The sequence below is a fragment of the Castor canadensis genome, chromosome 1 (genome assembly GCF_047511655.1).
Source record: "Castor canadensis chromosome 1, mCasCan1.hap1v2, whole genome shotgun sequence".
NCBI lineage: Eukaryota > Metazoa > Chordata > Mammalia > Rodentia > Castoridae > Castor > Castor canadensis.
Genome location: NC_133386.1, coordinates 201,082,473 through 201,100,522, shown reverse-complemented (window position 1 = coordinate 201,100,522; position 18,050 = coordinate 201,082,473). Strand labels below are relative to the sequence as shown.

The 18,050-nt window shown below is 51.0% G+C and overlaps 1 protein-coding gene across 11 annotated transcripts; it reads right to left on the bottom strand.

Moving 5' to 3' along the window:
- Positions 1-4,672: 4,672 nt before the first annotated feature.
- Positions 4,673-17,301, bottom strand: Spindoc (spindlin interactor and repressor of chromatin binding). Of its 11 annotated transcripts, none has more exons than XM_074048204.1 (7): positions 16,993-17,300; positions 12,714-13,109; positions 12,488-12,637; positions 12,140-12,265; positions 11,761-11,961; positions 6,507-6,620; positions 5,277-5,414 (listed from the first exon to the last, which is right to left on the bottom strand). In XM_074048204.1, the coding sequence occupies exons 1-6, from the start codon at positions 17,117-17,119 to the stop codon at positions 6,529-6,531; spliced, it is 1,092 nt and encodes a 363-aa protein (XP_073904305.1). In that variant the 5' UTR covers positions 17,120-17,300; the 3' UTR covers positions 5,277-5,414; positions 6,507-6,528. The 11 variants fall into 11 exon arrangements, 9 of the variants coding, with proteins under 9 accessions (XP_020014609.2, XP_020014612.2, XP_073904305.1 ...); XM_074048192.1 differs by adding an exon at positions 10,142-10,249 and having other exon boundaries at positions 5,278-6,620; positions 16,993-17,301; XM_074048187.1 differs by lacking the exon at positions 6,507-6,620 and adding an exon at positions 10,142-10,249 and having other exon boundaries at positions 5,278-5,414.
- Positions 17,302-18,050: the final 749 nt, after the last annotated feature.

Genomic DNA, 18,050 nt, shown 5'->3' with positions numbered 1-18,050 from the left:
CTGCAGAGCCATGCACCTCCTTCCCTCTTGGGTGGACTCTGAAAAGTCAGCAGGGTGCCCCCTCCCAAGAGATCCCAGTGTGAGTGTGGGGTGGACACAGAAAGGCTGCAAGCCCATTAGAGACCCTCTGTCATCCTAGACCCCATCTTTCTATCTTTCTACCACACCTCATGGGTGGGCAGAAATTAAAAGTTTACAAAGAGCTTGAGTCTCATTTGATCCCAGCTGTGTGTGTGTGTGTGTGTGTGTGTGCACATGTGGTTTGCATGCTGTATGCGTGTGCAGTGTGGTGTGTGTGGGTGCAGAGAAACAGTTGCTGGACTCAGGTCTGTGTGCTTGCCGGTTGAAAGCTAATACTCAGGAGAAGAAAGTTCTTGGGAAGGAAATCAGGTTAATTCAAGGACCTACACACTGAAACATGAGGGCACGGACCTATTGTCTTACCCCCCCAAAACCTTGGGGAACTTAGGGACAGAAAAGGACTTCCAGAGGGAGGTAAAGAAGTTGTCGTGGGACTATGGGAGGAAGACCACAGGAGGAAGGAGTGGAGTCTTTGTCACCCTCATTCAGGGTGTGTGTCTTTTTTCTCTCTGTCCCAAACATTGCAGTGGATTTAGACGTGCTGGGATGGATTATAAGCATATTACTTTTCTGCAAGTTAAATGTTACAACAATTTACATCCTTTGTGTCAGCTGATGTGCAGAATTAAAAAAATAAGGAGAGGCTGTACACATTCTGATGTTATGTGAGGGTCAACTACTTGCCTGGGCTGGCTTCGAATCGATCCTCCTGATCTCTGCCTCCTGAGTAGCTAAGATTACAGGTGTGAGCCACCAGCGCCTGATGGCTTAGACGTGGCTTTTCTTTAAAATTTAGAATGCCCGGTGAAGGGAGGGAGACCAAAGTAACTCAGCTAAGGACAGCTCCCAAAGATGTGGCCACTCGTGCAGGACCTGAAGGTCAGTCAGGCTGGATGAGCATCTAGCTTTTCAGGACTGCCAGTCTCACAATTGGAGTGACTGCAGCAGAGGGACCTGGGCAGCCCCTTCCCAATCGTGCCCTTACAACTCTGGTTTCTCCTGGAGGAGGGAAGGCACCACTTCTCTGCCTCCTGGCTTTGCCCACAGGAAAGAGTGAAATAAGAAATGCTGTATTTCCTCTCCATCTTGGTCCCAGGTGCAGAGCTCTTAAAACCCATGAAATTTCCAGAGTGATAGGGACAAGAAGAGTATCTTTTGTCATTCACAGTAAGTCCCCTTCCACCAGAGTTTATACTAAGGAGGTGACTCTTGGAGGGTGGGGCCCAGAGGAACCAACCAGGTAATTAGAGGGTTGGAACTTTCAGCCCCTCCCTGACTTTCAGGGAGCGGGGAGGAGAAAAGGAAGGAAGAGTCACTGAATTGCCTGTGGCCAATGACACGAAGAATTTAACCAGTTATGCCTAATGGGGCTGAGGGAGTGGCTCAGTGGTGAAGGGCCTAGCAATCATGAGGCCCGGGTTAATCCCCAGTACTGTGGGGAAAAAAAACAAACCATATTAAATTCCTAAATAGCCAGGCACCCCATGGCTCACACCTATAATCTTAGCTGCTCAGGAAGCAGAGATCTGGATAGCAGTTCGAAGCCAGCACCAGGCAAATAGAGAGACCCTGTCTCAAGGATACCCAACACAAAACAGAGCTGTCAGAACGGCTCAAGAAAAACCTAAATAGCTAGGCGAGTGAAATGGGGCAACTTGTAATACTGCACTTTGGAGGCTGAGTCAGGAAGATTGTGAATTCTAGGCCAACATTGGCTACATAGCAGACCCTGTTTCAAAAAATGCAAAATTGAGCCAGCATGGAGATTCATGTTTGTAATCCTACTCACTCAGGAAGCAGAGATCAGGAGGATCGCGGTTTGAAGTCAGCCCAGGCAAATAGTTCACAAGACTCTATCTCGAAAAACCCTTCACAAAAAGGGCTGGTAGAGTTCAAGCCCAGTATCACAAAAAAAAAAAAAGAGAGAGAAGAAAGCCTCTCACCTCCATTGTTGAGGGGGTTTTTATTTATTTTTGGATTTATTTATTTTTGGCAGTACTGGGGTTTGAACTCAGGGCCTCACGCTTATAAGGCAGGCATTCTATCACTTGAGTCACTCCACCAACCCTTTTTTTGTAAAGGGTTTTTCGAGATAGGGTCTCATGAACTATTTGACCAGGCTGACTTTGAGCCATGATCCTCCTGATCTGTGCCTCCTGAGTAGCTAGGATCACAGGCATGAGGCACTGGTGCCCAGCACGAGAGGGCTTTCTAGTCAGTGAAAGCATCTACATGCCAGCAGGATAGCACGTCCCCAAGTCCACCAGGATAGACGCTCCACACCAGATGTACCCTAGGTACCTCTTTATCTGGCTGTTCCTTTATATCCTTTGTAATGTATTTCACATAAACCAATAAAACTAAGTAAATATCTCTCTCCTTGTGAGATCCACTGTAGCAAACAAACCAGAGGAGGGAACTCCCAATTTTGGGCTGGTTGGTTAGAAGTACAGGTGACAGCCTGGGACTTGCAACTGTTATCTGAGGGATTGAGCCCTTAACCTGTGCGGTGTGTCGGGGGAGATATCTGCATTAACTCCAGTACTGTCAGAACCGAGTTGTTGGAGTGAGCGCGGTGTAATCTGAGCACACGGAAGGCCAACCTGTACTACATGGCCAGACTGTCCCAAAAAAAAAAAAGCTAACAACCCCCTCAAAACAAAACAAAAATGCCACCTGATTGTTGGACACCCAGATGGTATCACATTTGGAGAACTGGTCAATGTGAGAACTCCTCCTCCAATTTGGTGTCAGAAGTGGTATGAGTGTAGAAATTTTTTCCTTTCTAGGTGTCCACAAAGTTCTCTACACCCCAGCACATTCCCAAGGGCAGGAGGCAGAAGGTTTGAGCAAAGGATGGGGCTGAGAGTGTGGCTGGGAGCCAGGGCAGGGGGACCTTCTTCCCACTCCCTTACCACAGGTTGTGGCTGGGCCTAAGCACCAGCCTACCACCCCAGTCCCGGGAGGTTGGTCACTGATACTTGCACAGGACTTTCCCCTGGTTTTGTAACCAGGCTGGCAGGGCTGGAGGTGAGGGGATTCCCAAGTGAGGGTGGCGAGCAAGGGGGTCCCTTCCACCCACTTGTCCTCCCATGCTCTAGCCTACTTTTTTTCCAGTGGTGCCCACAGGCAGCTCCTGGTCACACCTGCTTACAGTTCCTAGGATCCTGGCCAAGGCTGGGCAGACCCCCTCTTGCCCAAGATGTGAGGCTGAGATCAGAACTCTTATCAGCCACAGTCACCTGGCAACAAACACCACCACCACCATCACCACCGAGCCACACTCCAGGGACCAGCCTGTTGGAGAAAAACATCACACAAGAATACACACCAAGCAGGCACTTGACAAACATTTATTAAGCACCTACCATGTACCAGGTCCTAGACAGGGCACCTAGGAAAATAAAATCAATGCAACCTGGTCCCTGCCCGGAAGGAGCTCACAGTCTAGGAGGCCAAGTCACGATCACACAATAGCAGCAGAGGTGCATTTGGCGCCACAATTTTACAACTTTGACATGGGTTTTCTCAAGTGTAAACCACCTTGCAACACAGCCATGTTGTCTTAAAAGCACATCGGCGTTAATGTAAACAGTCACAGCACTGAAGGAGGAACAGAAACCATTGGCAATGACAATACTTGTGCTTTCAGAGCCAGGTTTGCAGTACTATTTATTCCTTCAGATTAGGTAGTCCCCAACTTTTGCTTATCTGCAGTGGCTCACCTGTCACAGTGAGCTTCCCTAATCTATGCCTCTTCTCCACTACGTGTCTTTTAGCCTCCCCTGGACAAGGGCCCTGTACATTCTCGGGCTCCTCCTGAGCTTGTCAGATGAGGTGAAAGGACCATCTCCCAAGAGTCCACCAAGCTATGAGATCCTTCACACCTGACCTGGGTGACATTAGCTCAGGGTAGCCCACAGCATAAACTGACCCTTCCTGTTTGAGAGCCCTCCACATCCCATCCCCACCTCTCCCTAAATGCCTGTGACCTACCACCGAAGTGGCTAGTAGTGGGTATGTGTCCCAATTTGCCACACTGCCATGGATTCTAACCAGGACAGCAGTTTGGGACTTGGGAGGAAGATACCTGGGCCTCCCAGGGGAGGGGTAAACCCTACAGATTTGGTCTGAAACACATAGAAACTGTGAAGAGATGTGAGGTGGGCCATCTCCTGGCCCAGGGCCAAGAGGGGTGTGTGTGTGTGTGTGTGTGTGTGTGTGTGTCTGGCTTTAGAAAGGCCTCCCCAGCTCTCAACATGTGTGAGGGCCTCTGAGCTCTTAGCAAGGTCATCTTGCTTGGACAGAGGCCTATCAGTCAACTCAGAGGCCTATCAGTCAACTCAGAGGCTCATTAAAGAAAACGTATCTCTGAATCCTTTTCTGGAGTAAAGCTAAGGGAGAGGGGAAGGTGTCCATATGTCAGTCTGGGCCCAGAGGCCCAAACAAGCCCTTCCCTGATGCTCACTAGTCCACCCCCTGGGACAGGTGAGCCCTGGTTCCCAGCTAAGACTATCTTCCAGCCTTCCTGCTCCTCAAGCTGGCCCTAGGAGGCCCCTTACCCCAATGATGGCCCAGACGGAACTCTTAATAAAAAAAAATAATTTATTGTCAACAAAGGCAATATATACAAGAGGACATCAGGTGAAAGGGGGAGGGGTGAATGGAGTCCCTCTGTGGGATGGAGCAGGAAGAGGTAATGGAGGTCTCCTGGTGGAGCCTGAACAAGTGGGGGAGGAGAGGTGTCCCCTGAGGTAGTGGGACTCAGTTCAAACCCCGCCATGACCACCTCTACATAAGGCACTGTGCCAGGGGAGAATGGTGGGGGGCTAAGAAAGGGTAGGAGGAGGTGTAGGGGAACACAGAGGTGTGGGTCAGCAAGGGATTGGGGTAGGTGTTCTCCTCAGGCCCAATGCTCCACCTCAGACAGCATCAGCCACCACTGCCCACCCCAGGTCCAGCCAGGTGCCCCCAAGTGACTGCAGATGCTATCTCACCCCTCTACCCTGCTCTGGCACCTGGTTTTAAAACTCTCCATCAGGTGGCTGAGCTGGCAGCTCTGAGTTGTAAGCCAAAAGGGGATGCTGTCTCCTTCCTCCCACCCTCCCAGGAAAGCAGAGACTTACACCCCACTTCCTGCCTCTGGCTGTACCCCTACAGTGGTGCTGGATTCTAGAAAACTGTGGGTCAATCTCGGGTGTCACCTGCTCCCACCCCCTTGGTGCCCTGGGGGTGCTTGGACCAGTCTTGCAAGAGGCTGACTGCTGGGGGCTCCTCCATCCGCACACGGATAACCTGGAGATCCAGCGTCCCACGAAGCCCTGGAGGGGGAGCTGGGCAGGGATGGAGCAGAGAGCAGAGTCAGGATTCTCCAGAGCTGAAAGATGTTCCCTAAAGCTCTGCAAACCACACATCACACTTCCAGGGCCTTCCTCATTTCCCTAGCCCAGAGCCAGGTATAGCAGGAGGCTCCACTCTTGGGTGACCAAGGACAGGCAGCCTCACAGCACTGGCCAAACACTGCCAGGAAGCCTTCCTCAGGGATTCAGATGCTTAGGGCTGCGTGACACCTCTCTCCAACGCCTGCCTTGGGCTGACTCCGTTTCACATAGAACTCTCTGGACATCCTTGCTTAGGGATCCTGCTGGGCAGGTTAGAGGTGATGTGGTGGGATATACCCAAGCAGCCTAGGACACGGCTGGCTCCACAGAGCGTGTGACTGCAGAGCACAGCAGACAGAGCCCTAGGTTAGCATCCCTGCTTGACCCTGTAACTTCGACTAGGCTCTATGTGCTTGAAAGTAAACAGCTATGTTTTAGTGTGTAGAAGCCGCTCAGAATGGCAAAGCTGGGCGTCCAGATAGGGGAAGATACACTGCTGTGGCCACTGCACAGCCACAAAAAGTTACATTACATCGAAAAGCAAAGCAGAAACTGACGAGAACTGTTGTGCTATTTGTATTGAAAGAGTCTTTGTAGTTTTATTCTACTCTATTTTTAGATGCAATGACTGAGAAATATGTTAGAGAGACTGTAAAATAGGTACAGGGTGTGGCAGGGGTACCAGAGGAAAGTGGGAGGGTGAACGAAGGAGATTAAGGTGACATTATATGGTTGATGGACTTCATTGTATCTATACGAAACGGAACAAAGAAACCTCTTGCAATTGCTTTAAGTGGGGCGGGGAGAAGATTGAGGGGGAGAGACAGCGGGGGTGAACTAACTAATGTACAATATAAGTCTAATCGGAACTGTCATTATGAATCCCGCCCCCCGCATAACAAATATATCCTAATTTTTAAAAAAATGACTCATCAGCCACTACTGGGTTGTAGGACAGCAAGCTCTGTCTTGTGCTCACATAGGTGGTTTGCTTTCCCTTAAACCATAAGCTCCTTGGGGGAAGACAAAACCCCACTCACTTACTCATGAACTCAACAGTAATTTATCAGGCAAATACGATGTTTTCAACGCTGTTCCAGTTGCTAGGGATACAGCAATAAGTGGAGTCAACCAGTTTGCCTTCTTGAAATTTACATTCTAGTGGAAGAGTCAATAAAAAGGACAACCAAATCAAAGACAGTACATTATATATGCACAGAAGCAAAATAAAAAACATCAGGAAAAGAAACTGGTAGAGTGAGCCAAGAGGTGAGCAAAGATGTGGAGGGAAAACAAGTCAGATGTACAGCTATGAAAGCGATGAAGGGAGGATCAGATGGTGGCTGCCAAGGATCAGCAAGGCCAGGCTGCCTGAAGTGACAGGGGTGTGGCTGGAGAGGTCAAGAGAGTGGTGGGGGGGAACCAATGGCCCCCCCATATGGAGACTTTGGTTTTTATCTCAAGTGATAGGAGAAGCCTGGAGGGTGTGAGTAGTGACAAGTGTTTTTAGTAGAGAACTGACTGCTAGGCGAGAGCACAGAGCATTGGGCAAAGCTCAGAGGCCAGAGACTAGAAGAAGGCTGTTCTAGGGACCAGGCCACAGCAGTGGCAGTGGAGATGGTGACAGGAGGGTGAACTAAACTTATTTTAGATGATCTGTGGATGGATGGTCAGATGTGGGGTTGGAGAAACAAAGAAGAGGATGACTCTGAGGGTTTGGCTGAAACAAGATGATGGATGGGAGCTGGCAGCTCATGCCTGTAATCCTAGCTATTCAGGAGTCAGAGATCAGGAGGATCACGGTTCAAAGCCAGCCCGGGCAAATAGTTTGCGAGACCCTATCTCAAAAAAAACTTGGCTCAAGGTGTAGGCCCTGATTTCAAGCCCCAGTATAGTCCCAGGATGCAGTTTCCTGTGACAGGGGAGGGTGGAAGTAAGTTGGGGGGAGGCCAGGCTGGAAGATGAAGGTGGGTTATAGCCACATGAATGACATTTTAGAGCTGTGAGCCTAAATGTTAATTCACTAGACACAGAAACAGTGCCTATTCTGTGCCAGGCCTGTGCAGGCCACTGGGGATATCTCAGTGCATAAAATAAACATCTTGACCTGAAGACTGACATTCTAGAAAGGGGAAGGCAGATAACAACATGGAGCCAAGAACGAACGAGCAAGAGAAAGAGACGGTGCTGAGCATGGTGGGACACACCTGTAATCCCAGCACTTGGGAGGCTAAGACAGCTGGATCACCACATTTGAGGCCAGCCTGAATTACATAGCGAGCCTCTGTCTCAAAAAAACCAAAAGCACAAAGTCCTGAGTTTAAACCCAAGTACTGAGCAAAAAATAGAAAAGAATAAATAAGAGATAAGGAACGAAGGATCAAGAACTGACCACTGGAGTTAAAGCAATTTGGGCGTAGAGTGTTGTGTACGAAACAAAGTTTGACTCAAATGAATTCCAGAGAGATACAGGCAGTTAGTATAGAAAAGGCCTTCTACCTTTCAAGACAAACAGGACAGTGGCTAGAGAAGAATGGGGTCAAGAAAGGAAAAACAGCTCTGTGCAGGCTGATGGGGAAGATCCAGAGACAGGCAACAGAGAAGGGGAAAGAACCCCCAGGACCTGGAGATGAGGGAAAGGGGCAGTAGCGGGACAGGAGGTGGAGACTTGGGCCTGGATGCAGCAGGAAGAGTTGGTGGGAGCAGCTGGACACTGCTTGCAGGTAGATCGTCCAAGTGAGCCTAGCACAAACACAACAGGCTGTGGCTAGGTGAGTGACCCTGGGCAAGGTACCTAGCCTGTCTGATGCTCAGTTTCCTTTCATTTCCCCAGTTTTTTAAAATTTTTGTTTGTTTTGTTTTGGGGGGTTCTGGTCTCTGAACTCAGAGCCTCTACTTGGTGAACAGGTGCTCTACCCCTTGAGCCATCTATAATCGTCTTGCTCTCTGACTCCCTAGTAGCTGGGGTTACAGACTGTGAGCTACTATACCCAGCTCCTGAGATCAAGAAATCCTCCTGCCTCAGCCCCGAGTAGCTGGGATTACAGGTACACAGCAGCACACCTGGCTCAGTTTCTTTTTCTGTAAAACGGAAAACATAATACCTCCCATACTTCACTTCCACAAGATAGCATATTAGGCAAGTTCAGTATATCGTAAGGGCCCAGAGAAAGCTGGGAACTCCTTGAGTCACCAGAATGAACTGCCAGTTCTTCCTAGTGGCAAGGAGGGTAGAGGTATGAGTGGGTCAGGAAAGTGAGGCCTGAGATGTGGTAGAGAGGTCAGAGCCCATGGCCATAAAAAAAACAAGCTGTGAGACTTATCTGTCCCTGGGACAGGCTGAGTCCCTGCATACCCTGCTCCTAGAACCACCCCTCCTAAACTCCCGTTTCCCCTCCTCACTTTCCCCCAGATTTGCAGATCTGTGCTCACACACTCTCTACCAAGACTGGCTCCTCCCAAGGAAGCTGGATCAAGCCCACTCCCCTTGGTTCTCACTAAGGCCAATATGTACAGAGACTCTGGAAATGCCACCACCTGAATGACAAGTGACAAAGACATTCATCATCAGCCTGAGAGCTTTCTTTGTGCCAGGCACTGTCCCAGGTGCTGAAGACACAGTGATGAACAAACTGAAAGTCCCATGCAAGGCTGCCACTCCCACAGACCTGTGTGCTCTTTCATTGCGCTCCTGTGGTGGTCTAGACACAGTGCCTGGCCAAAGCATCCTAACCAGATCCCCAAGTCCTACTCAAACCAATTGCCAGCAAGACAAAGAGTCTTTTTCCCTGTGACTTGGTCCTTCTGGCTTCACCGTTTCTCCTGGTCTGCATACCTTCCCTACCTTCATCCTTGGAAAGTTCTAGAAAGTCTTCCCAGATTGCCTCATGTTCACATCCATCAGATCAACTAACCTGACCAACCTTTTCCAACTCCTACGTCCACAATTTCAAAACTTTTTTCCAAAATAGTGGTTGGATCTTTACTCAAAATCTTCACAGAACTTCCATGTATACATGATCATACAGAAAGTAGAGACATGCTGGGTCTTGGTGGTTCTCACCTGTAATTCTAAATACTTGGGAGGCTGAGATCATGAGGATCATGGTTGGAGCCAGCCTGGCAAATAGTTTGAGAGATCCCACCTCCAAAATAACCAAAGAAAAATGGACTGGAGGTGTGGTTCAAGTGGTAGAGCACCTGTTTTGCAAGCATGAAGACCTAAGTTCAAACTTCAACACTGCCCCTAACCAAAAAAAAAAATGTAGAGACACTCTGGTTGAAGCCTCACAGAGTTCTAAGAAATCAGCTCTGGGTTCTTCAAAACAGCTGAAGCCACCAACTAGAGGCTGTGCTCTGCCTGGAGCTGTCCTGTGGGCCCCTAGTCTGAGGCTTCACTGCCTCTAAGTGTACCCCTGACAGACTGTTTCTTGAGTTAAGCCTGATTTACTCATGGTCACTTCCCGGGCTTCCCTCTGGACTGGGTTCCATGGAACCTTGTCACTGCATTACTCAGTGTCCTCTGTAGTTTCTGGGCTACTTCCAAGTTCCACAAATTGTGTCAGTGCTGCTCCATCCCTGTTCTATTATTCAGTCTGGCTTGTGAAGCCCCATCCTTCCACTCTATCCACTCACCCACATCACCTTAAACCTCAGGGATTCTCTCCTCCTCTACTCACCACCCTAGACAGGTAGAGTTTGGGCACAGGGCACCCTGGGACTCGAAACGCAGGCTCCCTTCCAGCATGAAACCAGAAGATCCATTAAACAGTGCAGAGGCCAGCCATCTACAGGAGATCCATGGGCGAGCGAGGAGACTCAGAAACGCTCAAGTCCAAGCGGGGTGCGTGGGCTCGGGAAGGCAGCACTGCAACGTGACTCAAGCTGAAACTTGAGACAGTTAGAACCACGATCTACATGAAGCGGGAAGGCCTATCCCAGGAGGACAAACAGGGGCACCCGTTTTGGTAAATAAGCAAACAAAAGCACATGTGTGCATATACACACAGAGCTTTGTGAAAGGTGGAAGGATACAACCAAACTGTTAAGAGTAGACACTAGTAAATCCCCAGAACCTGGGAATGTCTTATTCCACAGCAAGGGGAAATTAGGCTGTAGATGGAATTAAGGTTGTTAAAACAGACTAAAAAATAAGAGATGGGCTGGGTTATGGCTCAGCAGCACAGCCCTTGCCTTCCAAGGCCCTGGTTCCACCCCCTACACAGCAAAAATAAATAATAAATAGATAAATTACTCTGGATTACGTAAGTGAGCCCACAATGGCCCTTAAATGAGGAAAAGGGAGGCAGATGAGTTAGAACCAAAGACAACAGGGGGAGAACCTCCACCAGCCACTGCTGGCTTTGAGGATGTTAGGAGACCACAAGCCAAAGAATGTGGGAGGCCTCTAAGCCAGGAAGACAAGAGAACAAATTTCCCCCTAAAACTTCCAGAAGGGAACAAACACAGCCCTGCCAACACCTTGAGTTTAGCTCGGGAGGACACATATTGACTCTGACTTCCATAACTATAAAATGTGTGTTTTAAGCCACTAAATCTGTAGTAATTTGTTACAGTAGCAAACAAGAAACTCATACAAAGACTATGGGGAAGAAGAAATTATCTCCTTGAGACTTAGCTTCTTTGTCTATAAAAATTCAAACTCATGATCCTTTTGCCTCAGCTAGTTGAGTGCTGGGATTATAGGCACCACCACACCTGGGACCAAATGAACTGCATATAAAAACTTCTTAATACCACCGGGATACAATACAAACAAAAGCACTTACTGTCACTATTAGGAACTTACTGAGCTGGTGTCTCCATAGAGTGTCACCTGACTATTCTGACACCTGGGTTTCTTGTTTTTAAGACGGTATCTCATTACATAGCCCAGGCTGGCCTTGGACTCTTGATCTTCTTGCCTCAGCCCCTGGAGTGCTGGGATTACAGGGGTGCAGCACCACATCTGACTCCACACCTGCTTGAATTGCTGAGTGCCCCATTTGGGTCTAAGTTCCAGCTGGAAGCAGCCTCATGTGTAGACTTAGGGAGGAGGGTGTCAAGGCTTCTGGGGAGATGCTGGCCTAGCTCAGCCTAATGAACAACTCCAAGAAACTCCTAAGAACACTTAGAAATGCTTAGCTCTCTGGCCAGCCTTCCTCACCATTCCCACTCCTTCCCCTCAATCCTTGGCGTGTCTCCAGGATACCTGAGCACCAGCCACCTCTATCTTGGTTAGAACCCAGGGGTGCTGACTGCCCACCTTCCCCTGTCTACCCTTCTCAGGAGGGCTCACCTGAAGAGGGGCTTTCTGGCTGGGGAAGGCCTTCTTCTGTCACTTTGACCTCTTTAGGGGAGTCCTTGCTGTCTGCGGTCCTAAGCTGGGTATGGGAGAAGAGCTGGAGGACAAAGCCTGGAGGGAAGCTGCCATCTGTGAAGTGTCGGACCTCAGCTGGTGCTGTGAACGCTTCTGTGGGTAAGTCGGGGGAGGGGGGATCTAAAAGGAGACAGGGAGAATTGTGTGTGGAAGAGGCCAGAACCCAAAAGCCTGATCCCCCAAGCCCCAGGTAAACTGCAGGTGCCTTCTCTCTGGCTCCACCCAGTCTCACCAACCTGTAATTTCTTACAGGCCAACAGCCAGGTCCCACGCCCACCACTCCAGGACTTCCCCTCACCTGGGTCAGGATCCAGGTTTTTGGTCATTGGCCTGCCTCTCTTCTTTCTGACAGGCTCTTCCCCTGGGGGTTCCTTCCATCTCTGACCACGGGGCTTCTTATTTCCTGGCTCTGTGGCAGGGGCAACTGCAAAAGGAAAGACCTTAGATCTTTATTTCTTGGCAGTACCAGAGTTTGAACTCAAGGCTTCATGCTTGCTAGGCAGGCGCTCTACTGCTTGAACCACTCTGCCAGCCTGATCTTAGGCCTTTTAGGAGGCTCCTATGTCTCAACCCTGCAATCCCAGGCTCCTGAGGACACCTGCCCGCCCTAGCCCCACACTCATCATCACAAACTCTGTTGACTGACCAAGAAGCTCAAGCGGGCGGAGTCCTCTGGGCCGGCTCCTTTTAGGGAGGGATGGGTTGTCCTCGGAGTCCAGGAGGACCACAATCTCCGCTGGCATCTTGGCAGGGTCTGGGTTGGAGCCGGGGTCTGGCTCGACATCCTGGCCTGATTCTGAGGGGGCAAAAGCCCACTGAGCTCCCATAGCTCCCATGGGCCCTGTTTTTCCCTCGGCCCCCACCCTCCCTACCTGGGCTGGGTAGGGACGGCTGCTCAACTTGGACATCTTGTAGGAGGGCCACCCCCTCACTCCAGGCCTCTAGGATGTTGTTCTTCTCGGAGGGACTGAGGTCCAGAGTGTGAGGATGCTGCTCCAGGATGTGTGTGCGAGCCGTGTCTGCCGAAGGGAACCGGATCTCGGCCCCACACACCATGCACAGTGCCCGCCCGCTGCCTCCGGGGCTGTTCCCCACCAGGAACTCCTGTTCCCAAGACATGTGCTGCTTGGGCTCCTCACAGCCATCTACACCTGCCTCCAACAGGTGGGGTCGAGGTGGTGGGGTCTTCTCCTGTTGGGTCACTGTGCCAAGGAGGGGAAGGGTGTTGTCAGTCAAGGTGCCTGGGGCAGGTGGTGCTCGGAATACACCTGTGTAAGGCAGGTGGGCAGGTAAGGGGGGCATTCCCTCCAGTGTTCTTCCCATGGATCCCACGAAGCACCTGCCATGTGTACAGCCCACGCTGCTCTCGCTTCTCCACCTTCTCTCGCCTCTCTACCTTCTCTCATCTAGTCCTGGGCCTTAGGTGAAATGTTTCCCAGGTCACCAGACCCTGCACACCTGCCCAGATCCCTCATCTGATATCATCCCTGAGAGCTCTCCAGATCCCCTCACCCCTGACAGCTGACTGCAGTCAACTATCAACAAATGACTTCTAAGCCATAGTGTATTGCATTTTTTTTTTTTTGGTGGTACTAGGGATTGAGCTCTGGTCCTTACTCTTGCTAAGCAAGTGCTCCCAGTCCTTTTACTTTGCTTTTCAGATAGGGTCTCAGCTAATTTTGTTCAGGCTGGCTTCAAACCTCCATCCTCCTGTCTTTCCCTCCTGAGCAATTGAGATTACAGGTGCATCACCATCCCCAACTAGCGTATACTTTGAGTTGCTAAATTTTATCATATTATACCCTAAGGGCCTGTCTATTATTCCTCCACCTTTTGAGGCCCCTTCAGAAGGCCACCCCACCCTCTCACCACTAGCAGTGATGGCCTTGCCCCCTTTTGGCGGTGTGCCACCTGCTCTCTGTACTCATGGATCAAAGGCTGTGACAGGGCAGGAACCCTTTTCAGCTCAAAAAAGGCAGCACTGGCAGCTCAGTGCTTCTGCCAAATGCCTGAGATCCCTTTGCTATGATGTCTCCCTCAACCAGAGAGGAGGGACACAATACAAACTGGGAGGCCTTAATACCTGGGAGCTGCATGGAACAGGTGGAGAGGTGGCATCTGGAGTGGATCTGAGCCTTGGCTTGGACCCAGACAATGTAGGTCCCAGCTGGGTTGCACCCACCTCCCAAGTGACAGAACCCCAGTCCTCTTACGATCCATTTTCTTCCCTACACTCTCCCAAACCAGCTCTCATGAAGGTCACCAACGCACCCAGTTCTTTTTCATTTTTTTTTGGTGGGACTGGGGTTTGAACTCAGGGCTTCATGCTTGTACAGCAGGTGCTCTACAGCTTGAGTCACACCTCCAGGCCTTTTTGCTTTGGCTATTTTGGAGATGGTAGTCTTACAAACTATTTGCCTAGGTTGGCCTCGAACCTCAATCCTGCCCTTGGTTCTCTTACTTCTTCACTATTCCTTCTCAGTCACCTGTGAGGGTTCTTCCTCATCTCCCTTACCATGTCACATATTTGCCTGGCTCTCACACTCTATTGCTAAGCACCCTGAAGGAAGCTGTCACTTTCCCACATGTATACCCCCACTTGTTTTACTTGTGCACTGTCTACCATACCATGAGCCCTCAACAACACAGATATCTGATGCTTTGCACCTAAATCTCCAGCACCAACAATAGTGCATGGCAGACAGGGGGATTCACCTGAGGGAATGATGAGGGACTGACTCAATCTACACCCTGCAATACCTGGAGGATTCCAGGGCTCAGTCCTTGGAGCTCTCTGTGTTGGTCTCCTTCCTCACCCCATTGCCCACGGCTGACAACTCCCATATTTACATCTCCCGCCATACTCTACCATGAAGTCTACACTCAGGTACCCAACTGTATAGCTGATCTCTCCAACTGAGCCTTTAACAGGCATCTTTTATTTATTGATTGATTTACTTATTTTATTTTTTTGATAGTACTGGGTTTGAACTCAGGGCCTCACGTTTGTTCAAAGTGCTCTACCACTTGAACCATTCTGCCAGTCCTTTTTTGTGCTGGTTATTATTATTATTATTTTTTTTTTGTGGTTCTGGGGCTTGAACTCAGGCTCTTTGTTATGTTAGGTATTTTCGAGAGAGGCTCTGGCGGAATTAATTGCCCGGGGCTGGCTTTGAATTGCAATCCTCCTGATCTCTGCCTCCTGAGTAGCTAGGATTACAGGCGTACCCGGCTCTGTGCTGGTTATTTTTGATATAGGGTCTCAAACTACTTGTCCTAGCTGGCTTTGAACAGTGATTCTCCTGATCTCTATCTCCCGAGTAGCCACCAGCAACAGGCGTGAGCCACCAGCACCCAGCTTATTTACTTACTAATTTTTAAGACAGGGTCTTGCCAGGGTAGCCTTAAACTTTTGATCCTCCTGCTTCAGCCTTCCAGTTTTAGGATTACAGTTGTGCTCACCAGGCGCAGTTTGTAATATGCATGTTGAATTTACCATATTCAAAACTTAACTCCCGATCTCCCATAAGCCTACACCCCCAGCCTCCTCTATCTCAGTAAACAGGAAGGCCATCCTTCCAGTTGCTCAGGCCAAAACCCTCAAATTCATCCTCACACACATCTCAAATCTTCCAGGAGCCTGTGCCTCAGACTTTTGCACTTGCTCTTCTCTCTGCCTAAAACACTCTTCCTGTCTCCAGTCATACCATCCTGAATGCTCTGGATCTCAAATAAAATGCTCTTCCTCCAGCTAGCTCCAAGGCTGAGTCATCTTATTAGCGAAGCCTTTCTTAACCACTCAATAAAGATCTTTCCTTTCTCCTTACCCTGCTTTAGTGTACTCTAAACTAGTTAAGGCCACCTGACATACTATATTCTTATTTACCTGTTTGTCAGTCAACAGGATGTACATGTTCAAGGGCAAGATGTCACCTGCATTGTTTACCACTGCTATAGTCGCCAGCCTAAAACACCACCTGGTATAAAGGAGGTGCCCAATAAGTACTGGCTGAATGAATAAACCTCTCTAAACTTCTATTTCCTCCCTAACAGTGGGGATGAGGCCATCCTTGTAGGGCTGTTGACCACATTAACTCAGACAGCCTTGGATGATAGCAGAGGATGCACTCCATAAACATCAGCATAAGCTGAAAAATAAGCCTGTGCAGTGGGCTGAATGCTCTGAGAGGAATAAGGCCTTTACTTCCCTCACTAGTTTTGTAACTCTCCTCTTTCCAAAAAGGATGGGAGACTGTGCAGACAAAGTAGACATCCTTATGTTCAGGTGGAAGTACAACCTCGACTGGCACTGTCCTTAAGGGAAAGAGGTACTGACAACAGGGAAAAATGTGCGTTTTCATGAATATTGTCTTTCACAAAGATGGCTCTTTGTTATGCTCTGCAAGCCCCTGAGGACTAAACAAATTGATAAAGGGGGAGAGGAAAGGTGAAGGGAGAGGGGAGGGCCAGAGGTTCCACATTGTCCCTCAAGTCACCTCCCATTACAGGCTTTTAGCTGACTCTTTTTAGATGGCTAAGGGAACCCCCTGGCAAACACCGCTTCCCCCAACTGGGTGCTGCACGCAGCACCATTCATGGTACTTGCTCTAGAATCCGACACCTGTGGCTTGCGCAAGGCAAGGCCTGGGGATGGGGGCGGTGGGGCGGGAAAGCTTTATACTTGGAGGGCTCTTCAAATTCTCCGGTTAGAGGTCGACAGCGGCGCCTGCCTCCACCCTCCGAATCGCAACGCGCCCAGCCTCGGGCCTAGAGGCCTTGCCGCCCCTCGGCCTAGGACACAGCCAGGCCGGGGGAGAGACGGCGGCAGCGGGCAGCCCGCGCCTCTGGGGATCCGGCATCCGAGCTGCGCCCGGGCAAGGGGGCGCCCAGGCACCGGAAGATCCGTCGCGCGCGGGGCGTGGATCGAAGTCTCCAGACCCTGGGCGGGGGTGGGGGAGGGGAATTCGGGGAGGCCAGGGATTCCAAACCCTGGTGGGGGAGGAGCAAGAGCGCGCCCTGGCCGCAGATCGCAGGGGGAGGGGGTGCCGCGGCCCCAGACCCGAGGGGCAGGGGTGGCCCAGGCCCCGGCAGGAGGGGGGCCGAGCCCCGAGCCGTGATACGGAAGTGGGGGGGTCCCCCTGCCATCCTCACCTCTGAGCATCGGCTCGGGCCGCGGAATTACGGCCACCACCACGGCCTCCTCGTCGTCCTCTCCTTCCTCGCACTTGAGCGTCACCTCGAAGCAGTCGAGCGCGGCGCCCTCGGCCCTTAGAGCCATGGTGCAGCCGCTGTGACCCGACGCGGGAGGACGGGCGCGCAGGCCTCGAATGCCGCCGGCGGCCACCTCCCGCCCGGACCACGCCGGGCCCGCGGTCGGGCCCGCGTACCCGCCGCTAGCCCGCCCGCCCGGTCTGCCACGCACCTCAGATCGCTGCAACCCCGGGCGGGGAGGGCTCGATCCGGGCCCCGGCCCCCACCTCTCCCTTTTATGGAGGCTTATTGTGGGTGCCCGCCCTGCAGCCCCGCCCCTAGACCCTCACAGCCAATCAGAAAAGGCTCCGCCCATGCCCCGCCCCGGGCATGCGGCGCTGTTACAATCCCGGGGATCCCGGGGCGGCTGGATCGGTCTTGCGGACTAGAGACCCCGAATTCCCCAGGCTGGGGCGTCCGGAGCCGGTCCCCGGACCTCTATTGACACCCAGCTTTGCGGCTGGTTTGCAGTCGCAACCCGGAGCCCTAGGACTTTGATCGGTGTCGCTTTTGCCTTTCCATGGACAAGCCATTCAGAAAGGAGTCCCAGGCGGAAAGAGAACTGCGGGGTTGCGGGAAGAGAACTGCGGGGCTGCGGGAAGAGAACTGCGGGGCTGTGGAAAGGGCCTTGGCTTGGAAGCTAGAGACTGAATTCCTTCTGATCTGGCAGCTGTGAGGCCTTGGACACTTCGATCATCTCATCTTTTCTTTCAAAAACCATTTTGGACCTTTCTGGACAAAGGAATGGAAAGATGAAGAGGACCTGAATGGAACGTGGTCGCATCTAACTTGCCCCGCCCCCCGCCCCCGCATGGATTTCTGGTTTTTAAACATGAGTTCAGAGATTGTGTGGCCCTACCCCAGGACACACACCGCAATCCCTTGAGAGCCCCAAGACCACGGTCCAGTTGCCATGACACTGCTGTGGTGCAATCATGTTCTGGGTGACTTTTTACTCT